Source organism: Notothenia rossii (genome assembly GCF_949606895.1).
Source record: "Notothenia rossii genome assembly, contig: scaffold_127, whole genome shotgun sequence".
Classification (NCBI taxonomy): Eukaryota; Metazoa; Chordata; class Actinopteri; order Perciformes; family Nototheniidae; genus Notothenia; species Notothenia rossii.
The window spans coordinates 1-10,145 of record NW_027640216.1 but is presented as its reverse complement, the minus strand read 5'-3'; the positions used below and the strand labels follow the sequence as shown (position 1 = coordinate 10,145).

At 40.6% G+C, this 10,145-nt stretch overlaps 1 protein-coding gene across 6 annotated transcripts; it reads left to right on the top strand.

Moving 5' to 3' along the window:
• Positions 1–9,646, top strand: LOC307026939 (N-lysine methyltransferase KMT5A-like). 6 transcript variants are annotated; one of them, XR_013804479.1, is made up of 6 exons: positions 57–139; positions 1,152–1,206; positions 4,048–4,170; positions 6,955–7,147; positions 8,274–8,381; positions 9,390–9,586. XR_013804479.1 is itself a non-coding variant. In XM_079695100.1 (4 exons), the coding sequence occupies exons 1-4, from the start codon at positions 1,960–1,962 to the stop codon at positions 9,408–9,410; spliced, it is 336 nt and encodes a 111-aa protein (XP_079551226.1). In that variant the 5' UTR covers positions 1,276–1,959; the 3' UTR covers positions 9,411–9,646. The 6 variants fall into 6 exon arrangements, 2 of the variants coding, with proteins under 2 accessions (XP_079551226.1, XP_079551225.1); XR_013804482.1 differs by lacking the exons at positions 1,152–1,206; positions 4,048–4,170 and having other exon boundaries at positions 1–139; positions 9,390–9,581; XM_079695100.1 differs by lacking the exons at positions 57–139; positions 1,152–1,206; positions 4,048–4,170 and adding an exon at positions 1,276–1,979 and having other exon boundaries at positions 8,280–8,381; positions 9,390–9,646.
• Positions 9,647–10,145: the final 499 nt, after the last annotated feature.

The following is a 10,145-nucleotide window of genomic DNA, read 5'->3' as shown; positions in this document are numbered from 1 at the left end:
CTAAAGTTTTCACAAAAGGAGAGTTTGTGCTTGAGTACCGGGGCAAACTTTGAAACCAGGATGATGCCAACACCAAAAACTACAGTGACACAGAAGCAACGTTCCTGTTTGATCTGAAATGGGATGGGAAATGTTTGTGGTAAGTCATAATAAATGCTATTGTTTGCTGTTGTAAAAATGCACTGCTCTTGTTATCAGGGGCGCCGTAAGGGGGTGAAAAGTTAGGACGATTCTAAGGGCCCATGACTAGCAGGGGGCCCCAAAATGTTTAGAACATTAAGAAAAAAAATGTAAGTACCCTTTCATAAATAATTAACATTAATATAACGTTATATTGCGTAGTAGGCTACTCACTAAACTTACGATTAATTTAACTTATTTTCTTCCAAAAGTTAATTATCCAAAGCCTCTGTACACCCCCCTCTATTTAAATGTAATGGTTTGGTCCTAAGACTCCTGCCTCCAAACGCAGCACTTTTCTAGCAGAGTGAAAGCATGTGACTAAGCTGACATTAAGTAGGCTACTGTTAATATCTTCACAGAAAATTCAGAGGTTTATCATTTCACTGCTCTTCTGGCTGACATTAAATGCAGGTACATGTTTATCAGCTATTCATACTAAATCAGTTGTCCCTCCCCCTGGTGCCAGGACCAACATATCCATCTTCAGGCTCAGCAGCACTGTCCCCCTATAAGCAGTGGCGGAGCTGGGGGGTGGCTGGGAGTGGCCATGGCCACCCCCAGCTGAATCCTGTCCACCCTATTGGCCACCCCAAACACCCTCACCACGCGGTCTAAACAATTTTAGAACATTAAGAAAAAAATGTTTAAGTAACCTTTCATCATTCATCAATAATTAACATTAATATAACGTTATATTGATAATGTACTCACTAAACTTACAATTCATTTAACTTATTTTCCTCCAAAAGTTAATTACCCAAAGCCTCTGTAGACCCCCCTCTATTTACATGTAATGGTTTGGTCCCGCCTCCGCCTCCTAACGGCACTTTCTAGCATGTGAGCAGGGATGCTAATACTTACGTGTGTGCCATTGCGACAGACAAGACTAGTCTATTCTGAGAGATAGATGTATCCTACTGTATGGGCTGATTGTGCGTTAATCTGTTGGTAATGCCTTGGGGTTCAAGTTGGAGGGATCACTGCGCTCTTCCTCACTCGAGCGACGGCGGGAGCTGCGTGATTGTATGTCTTCACTTCTCTCACTCACTATTTCCCTTTTTAAGGAAATTACAGTATACAAAGAACTATACATCTATCAACCCATGTTATATATGTCATCTGTATTACATCACCGTGGTTCGTTGTGAGAGGAAAGTGTGTATTTTGCACTTTGTTGTATTGTTGGAAGGTTCTTGCTAACTCTGGCTAACTTTGTGGTCATTGAAGCTAGCTGCTGTATACCTTGTGGTACCGCTGAATCTGACCGTTTGTCATGTTATTAGCAGCTAAGCTAGGCACTCAGGGCTCGACATTATAATTGACCCGCTGGCCCGGAAGCACTATTTAGACACCCCGGGCCAGCATAACGTACTTTCCACTTGCCCGCTCGGGCCACTAAAAATATTGCTTTAAAAAAAAGAATTGTCCTGTGGTATTGGTATTTTGACTTGCAATTTAGTTAAATTGTTTCGTTTATTAACGCTACAACATAGCGTTTTGTGAGTCGTTTTTCGTTGTTGGGTGAAAAGCAAACAGCTGTTTGCTGCGGAGCGCAGCGCGAGCAGGCTCCCGTGAGCGGGAGCGCGCTCCTTCACTAGTACAGACTATCGTGCCACCTAACCATTCGCCATTAATGTTTTTAATACCAGCGGTAACCGGCCAAGCGCCGGGCAAAAAACAATCTTCAAATAAAAGAAAGTCACCGGAGGAGTTAAAGGAGAGTGACAGGGAGTATGAGAAGGAGAGGGAGATAACGTTTCAGCCAGCTTGTGATCGATGGAGTTGGCTTCTACAGGGTTCGTACGGGTACTTGAAATCCTTGAAAATGCTTGAAATTGGACGTGGTGTTTTCAAGGTTGGGGAAGTGCTTGAATTTTGGGAATGGTGCTTGAATTTGGGATAAAGTGCTTGAAAATGTAAATGCTTTACTTCGCTTTTTAGATTAAAAGAAAATAAAGAAGTCGGAGCCAGCTTAATTGCTTCGCTTTTACATAAAACAGCTCCGCTCCGGCCTTCCCGCGCTATGCGCGCAACCTGCAAGTGCTTTTGTTAGGTTTGTGACCTGGGCATTCTGATAAGTGATAGATGACAGTATGCCAGGAGGTTGCAGTTTCAACGAGCGTTGGCTAGCAGGAGACAAATACAAGCCATGGATAAGACGAGGGTCAAGCCCACGAGTAGCCTCCTGCAAAGTTTGCAAAAAATAACGATGGGAGAGTCGGCGCTGACGAGCCACATGAAACGTACGCCGTAGTAGAGCATTTTAGATTAGGCTAACGTTGCATGTTACGTTTGTTTAAGCTAACGTTAGCAAGCTGAATGAGGGATAATAATTCAGGGTGTCCGCGGGGTCTTAAAAAGTATTAAAAGTTGATAAATCAATTTAGTGAAAATTAAGGCTATTAAAAAGTATTAAACGGCATTTTCCAAGGTATTAAGAAGGTCCACAGCAACGACAACATGAAACATTGAAACACCCTTTAATTTACTGAAACGACATGTCGGGAAACCCCCCAAGGCGGCCTCATGCATAGCGCGCGCCGTAAAATGCTGCTTATTATTTTAAGTTTCGTTGCCTTGCTCCGCTCTGTGGGGGAGGGGGGGGGGGGGGGGGGAAACTAAGCGACTACGGTAACGGGTCCCACGGTGGGTAGACCGGCATACGCAACGCTCTGGGGGTCCAACGGCTCCGTGTGTAAGCCCTATATGATCATTTTCTGATAACGATGAAATAGCCCGCCTCCCTCTCCCCGCGTCTCCTGCTGCTGCTGGGCTGTCAGAAGAGGGGGAGGAAAAGAGGCAGGCACCGTTTATTAAATATTATTATATTATTATACAGAGAACAGAGTCGTTATCAATTTCTTTGAAAGCTCAATAAATAACAAAGAAGACCTCTGACCGGCACTTTTCTAATTTTGTACGGAAGATTTAAACTTTAACGGACATGTTGACCGGCGGAACATTTTTTTTACGGAAACTGCCGCACGGTCCCCTCGTTCCTTGGAAGAGGCGGTGAGGTGGGTGTTTTTCATCTGCTGTGGACTACCGGAGAGATATACAACAGGAGAACACGCCGTCCACCGCGGAGAATAAACAGAAGGGCAACCATGCTCCGGGGTCTTCTTCACTGCTTTTGGTGTATTTCGGGAGGCAGCAGCGCCACTTACAGGCCTCGTTTCCAGCATTTCCAGCGGTCTAGTGTGAACGGACACGTTAATGAATCGAATGCGTGTGAACGGAAGCCTTTTTTGCGCTTGCGTATGCGTCCTCGTGGGGCCGGGGTCTAAGCCAAACTATATCCGGTCACAGAGATCTGCTATTTTAAAGTAAAGTCAACACAAATCGACCCTAAATATAGTCTATATTAAGAACGAAAAAAATCATAACATATATATCCTTTTTTGTAAACATATGACAAATGTGTGAGGGTGATGACGTCAGAGCATCGTCCTATGTGCCAGGGCTTAGCCCCGGACAGCCCCAGCCCAATTTAACCCCTGGGTATTTGAGAGGGTGCTCCTATATGGCATTACCCCGCTGAAGCTCACCAAAGTTTAACATATTTCATAGTTCAAAGTTTTTGTCAATTGTTTTGTTTATTGGTCAAATACTGGTTTCTAATGGTTTCTGAGGAGTTTTACTGGAATGAAAGAACACAGAGTCTACAGAAGCAAAAAAGCAGCATACTGCATTAAACCTGACCTTCACAGAGAGGTTGAAGTTCATGTGGAAAGGAGGCTTCAGTAGTCTGTCTGCACTCTGTTTAGTTTTGCTATCTTACTATCAATATAGTAAATGTGAGGTAAAGTGTGTAGCCAATGTAACCGGTTAGAACTCAAAGTTGGAATGAGGTCTTTTTTTAAGGGTAAAACACCATGTCTCAATGACTCACAAAGTCAGGCTTTCAAAAACCAAAAGAAAGGAGAGAAAGAAAAGAGAGGGGGACTAAAGGAAGACAGTATGTCACCCAGTATTTCAAGAGAAAAGGTGAGTGTGGTCCATGAGTGGTGGAAATTAGTCTGTTAGCTAAGCGTAGTCCATTGTAAATAATATTTTTTATGTTTTTTTTTTACGAAGCTGACATTAAGTAATGTTAATATCTATATAGAAAATGCAGAGGTTTTTAATTTCACTTTGAAGGAGGTGAGCAGCATTGTGTTGAATTACATGCCACTTAACATATCTGAAGGGAGACTGGAATACAATATGTATATATATATATATATATATATATATATATATATATATATATATATATATATATCAAAACAAAAAGCTAACATCTAATTTAAATTATACATTTCAAACACAGTATTTTCCCACATAGCCACTGATCTATATAAGACAAAAAACTGCTTTTAGTCTATTTAGGATGTTTGAAGCGTTGAGTGATCAGTCTGTATTAGGTAAATAAAATGTTAATCACCAACATTTTGGTTATGATATTAATACTAATATTAAAGAATATATTATCATATGTGTCATGTACACTCTACAGAGCCAGGGCCCTCTTCAGTTTTGTCAGGAAGGTGTGTGGAAGTGGAGGAAGAGGTGAAGGACAGTGACAGTGCCAGTGGCAGTACCAGTGTAGATGAGGAGGATGAAGGCTCCAGTGAACACAAGAGAAGGTGTACAGAAAGGGACAGACAAAGTGAGGAAGCTGTAAAAAAAAGACTGAGAAAAGGCAATAGGCTCTGATTTGGCACCACCATAAGGCCTTTTCATTTCCATTTCCGTTGTATTCCACTTTAATACCTGCATATTTTGTAGTTGGTATGTATATTTAATTTTAAAATCTGCTGCTTATGTTATTTTTTGTGTTATAGCATTTTATAAATGATTTTGTTGGCGGTAATGTTCACTTTATTTTAATTTAAGAGGACATGTATATTTAAGTTATATTTATTTGGATTTATGCATTCATGTTGAGAATGTTCCATTCATAAATGTTATTGTTAGGCATGTACACCATAAAAGATGACTATTGATATTTATTGTCAGGAATGTTAATGTTATATCAAATAGTGAATTCTACTGCAGCAGAATGTTGCACGTCTGCACAGTGTTATATTTTCACAGCTCAGTGTCAGTAAATATTGTGCGGTTAGTATTGGACTACAAGATAGATGCAAGCCTGTACAGGTGGAGTTATTTAAAGCATACATGAGTGGGTTGGGTTCTGGAGGTGTGGTTAGCAATTGTGCTTGGTTGGCGTGGCCTGGGCCTGGTGATGGGGGGGCCCAATTTGATATCTTTTCACGGGGCCCAAAATCCCTGGCGGCACCCCTGAGTGTTAGACATTAGAATTGACTATTCTTGTCTGTCACATACTCTTCTTGTCTGTCACATAAGTGGCGCAACTGAAGCGGTATTGTGCTAAAGGGAAATTATTGTGACCGAAGAGATTTAGATTTTGCCGGCCAACGGGAACTCGGTTATGGCTAGAAAGGATCCGTCTTGTGTAAAACTCTCGCGAGAGTTGGGCTGAATGTCACGTGGCTGAATGTTTACGTTTGGCAGGCAGCCTTTCAGTTACGATCGTTAACATCAGTTGGCCACAGCAAATGATGGTGAGAAGCTAAACTATCTATTAATTATGTCAATGACAGGGAGTGTGATTGTTGAAATAGGGTGTTAGCGGTCTTGTTGGTGTTCAAAGAAGAATGACAACACTGTAGATCAACAACACTATGGTTTATTTTTTATTCACAGGCAAGTCAACGTTGTCGCAGTAAAAGTCCCAAGATAGCTCCTGGTGCAATACAATGTTCCCTTGCAGTGTTTTACTATTAAGTCTGATGTTTCTCTATTAATATTGCTGCTGCATTAATGTGTATGTTGCATCGTGTTACTTCTGTAGATGTGTTTCCGAGCCGCTCCGATTACAACGAGAGTTACAACGAGAACGTGACGTCATATTTACACTAGACGGATCCTTTCTAGCCATAACCCGGGAACTCTGACGTCGCCATTTTGTATGCTTCGTGGATGCGCTCGGCTCCTCTCGACTGCTGCTCGGGTCTGCTCGGTCAGCTTCCGGATGAGGAGGTATTCGTTCGACCAACTTACAGTAGATAACATTACAAACATTTTTAACAGGGGCCATAATAGTGTAAATAATGTTTGTTTTGGCAGTTACAACTGAATGTAATGTTTTCTACTTTTTTCCATCTGATGAAGGCATTTGCCTTCAACAGATGGAAAGTGTCTTGACCAACAACTTAATTATTTCTTATAGCTATGCAGGGCATGCAAGCGAGCAAACAAGAACAAACAAACAAGTGAAATGAAGAATAAAATTGTACAATATAAAATTGTGCTGGTTCATCTTATAATTCAGTCTATAGAATGCACCAGACGGCATAGATCTAAGACCTGCAAAAATTGAAATGCTCTAGAGGGAGGACCCCCAAACCCTTCGTGGCATTTCGTCCGCACGCATTTTTCAGGGCAATCTCTATTGGGCTCAGGGCCAACTGTAAATTAGCTTAGATGGCCCACAGGGCCATCTCCCAAAATCCTTAATGTCATGCACTGAATAATAATAAAATATTCTTCTTCAATTCCTGTACTTTTTTCATATCGCAGGGGAAAGAAATATCGCAATGTCAGTTTTTTCCAATATCGTGCAGCCCTAATATAACCTGACCTTGTCTGTCTAATCTTTTTTTCTTCATGATTTTCTTTTAAATGTAACTGACAATGCGCCACACTATATCCAAACCAATTATGCAAGTTCTACTACTAACATTCAATCTCTATTTATTTAAGTCTTGATGCATCGGTTGAAGACAAGTCACTGGGTAGGCTTGTAAACGATGACCACAAAACGCCCAACTGCAAGATGAGAACCATTGTCCTTGATGGGATGCCACATCTCTGCCTGTTTGCCCTTAGAGACATCGCCCCAGAGGAAGAAATATCCTACAATTATGGGGATGCAGACTGGCCTTGGCGCAAACAGGTAAACATATAACTCAAAAGTAACACGTGATTTAACACATGTTTTTGTTTCCCTCCAAATAATTATAGTACCTAATTAATTTGTTGTTCGATTAACAAGTCATTTTAGATGGTTCAGATGTGGCAAACTATACTGGTATTGGAGAATTCATCAGATTTGCTATAAGTTTGGTCTGCTACCTGTATGAGCAAGTGGGGGAGTGATACTTTAATTGATGATGTATTTAATTAAAAGCAGAACTTGACAGATTTCACCTGACAACTTGCATGCCCTTGCTTGCTTTTCAGTTAGCTAATGTTTGCAGCTCATGAATATTACATTGCATTTAGCTGAGGCTTTTATCCAAAGCGACTTACAATAAGTGCGTTCGACCAGGAAGATACAAACTTGAAGAAAACAGAATCATATAAGTACATCAGGTTTCATCGAGCTAAAACATTTCAAGTGCTACTCAACTGGCTTTAGATAAGCAAGTCCTTTGTTAGTATATAAGTGCTTTGTTAGTAATTGTATCGCTCGAAGTGGAGTCTAAAGAGATGAGTTTTCAGTCTGAAGAAGATGTGTAAGCTTTCTGCTGTCCTGATTTCAATGGGGAGCTCATTCCACCATTTTGGAGCCAGGATAGCAAACCCACGTGTTTTTGGTGATGGGAACTTGGGTCCCCCTCGCAGTGCGGGTGCAGCGAGCTGTTTGGCTGATGCAGAGCGGAGTGCACGTGCTGGGGTGTACGGTTTAACCATGTTCTGGATGTAGGAAGGGCCAGATCCATTCGCAGCATGGTACGCAAGTACCAGTGTCTTGAAGTAAATTCTAGCAGTTACTGGAAGCCAGTAAAGGGAGCGGAGGAGTGGTGTGGTGTGGGAACATTTAGGAAGGTTGAAGACCAGACGAGCCGCTGCATTCTGGATGAGCTGCAGAGGTCGGATGGCACATGCAGGTAGACCAGCCAGGAGGGAGTTGCAGTAGTCTAGGTGTGAGATGACGAGAGCCTGGACCAGAACCTGCGTCGCTTTCTGGGTCAGGAGGGGACGTATCCTCCTGATGTTGTAAAGCGTGTATCTGCAGCAGCGGGTTATCTCAACATAAATATTTACTATCTTCTTAGTACATTCTTGTTTTATCTAAGTTCCAGGTGACGAATGAGCAGTATTATCCAGAGGCAGTTGAGGAGGAGAGTCTCCCCTTCGAGTTGACTTCCCTCAAAACATCCACAACAGACCGTTCTTCTCCCGAGGTAATTCAGTAATATAGAGCTGTCTCCACAATCTCATTATGTTGTGCCTTTCACTATCAAATCAAATACATTTTTATTTATATAGCACATTTAAAAGCGATTTTTGTTCGAGCCAAAGTGCTGTACATGTAATAAAAACACATTACTACAATCACAATAAAAGACAATAATTTACAACAGAAATATAAAAAACACAGGGAAATGGAGTCCCCATACCAAGACAGGAATCGGATCTCCTTGATGGAACTTGTTACAGAAACCTGTCACACACACTTGTTTCCACTCTTGTCCTCATGGGGCCCTCCCGTTTGGTTATAGCTTGAAGTGATTTCTAAATATTTGTGCAACACCTTTTAGTCTCTAAACTCAAGTTGTTGTAGGCATCATTCTACACCCTCTGAGACTGTGCATGTTTGAAAGGGGTAATTTTAATGCAATCCATTGCAACCCCTTTATGATATGTTCAGACCACAGTAATGAAAAATGCCAGGACTTTGCTTTGATCCAAATCTAGTTTCAGAAACAGTTTTTGATTTAGCTAACTGTGGTAACTCATGAATATCTCAACATAAATGTTTACTATCTTCTTGTTGTGCTAGGACGCCGTTGGGTCCTAGCACATCGTGCTCGGGCCCAAATGATGCTGCAGAAAAATAACTGCTTGAATGCCCTGTTGAGAAGCTCAAGAGGGAGTTTCTCAGGACATCATGCCGTACAAGCGAAAACTTTTAGTGCACCTATGGCTGTCATGTGGCACTTCTCTCTGTAAAAGTGGTGTAAATAAATGGATATTTTACCTTTTTTAGCAAGAGAACGTTAGCTAGCTATTACTTTTCTTAATAAATTAAGTTGGAATATTATTGGCTTCAATAAGTTATGTGACAATGGTTAGTATTAAACCTCAGAATAAATGAACTTACTGACACTGCTGTGCACCTGCAAACATTGAAATATCCTGAACAGGATCAGGGTGTGATTAATAATAAAGAGTGTTCTTCTGTCTAACAGGTGAGATGGCTGACCATTTAAAAAAACAATGCAGAGATCAGTGAGAAAGAGACGGCTTGGTCCTCAACAGGATACTGAACAGCACATTAAGTTGAGGACTGACAAGGCTGGTCTTGAAGAGCATTTTATCGACCAGTTTAAAGGTAAGTGCTTACAATGTTGTATGTTTTTAAATGAACACAAGCAAATAGTGCAAAAATAAATCACAATATCTTAATTCATAATCCCAACATTGCTTCCTTTGTTCGTTTTAACTCCAAAAAGTTACTGGCAGTATTATAATTTAAATCAAAAATCTATGCAATTATTAAAAAGCAAATGTTGTTATATTTGGTAACATTTTCTAAACATTCCTTCATCGATAAATCCAATACTTCAAGGTTTTGTAATAAGCCACTTACAAAAGTATAACGCACGTTTTTAAAACAAAAGAAACACCATATGCCTGTTAGACATCTCCACAAAGGTCAGGCTGTGCATCATATCAATGGGCCACATGGAAGTTGAGCATGTTCATGTATAATAATACAAATAGTTACCCCAATAACTGTTTTAGTCAAAAAGTTATTAGTCTGAATACATAATATATAAGCATCTATAGGGACAATTGGGTTATTATTTATAATTTTTTAGTCTTCATTTTTTTTACAACACTTGTTGTGATTTAAACATATCCCTCTATATTTAAATAAAACTTTTTTTGATAATTATTTGTAATGTCATGTGTCTCAGAAACAGGTGAATATGTAAACCTTG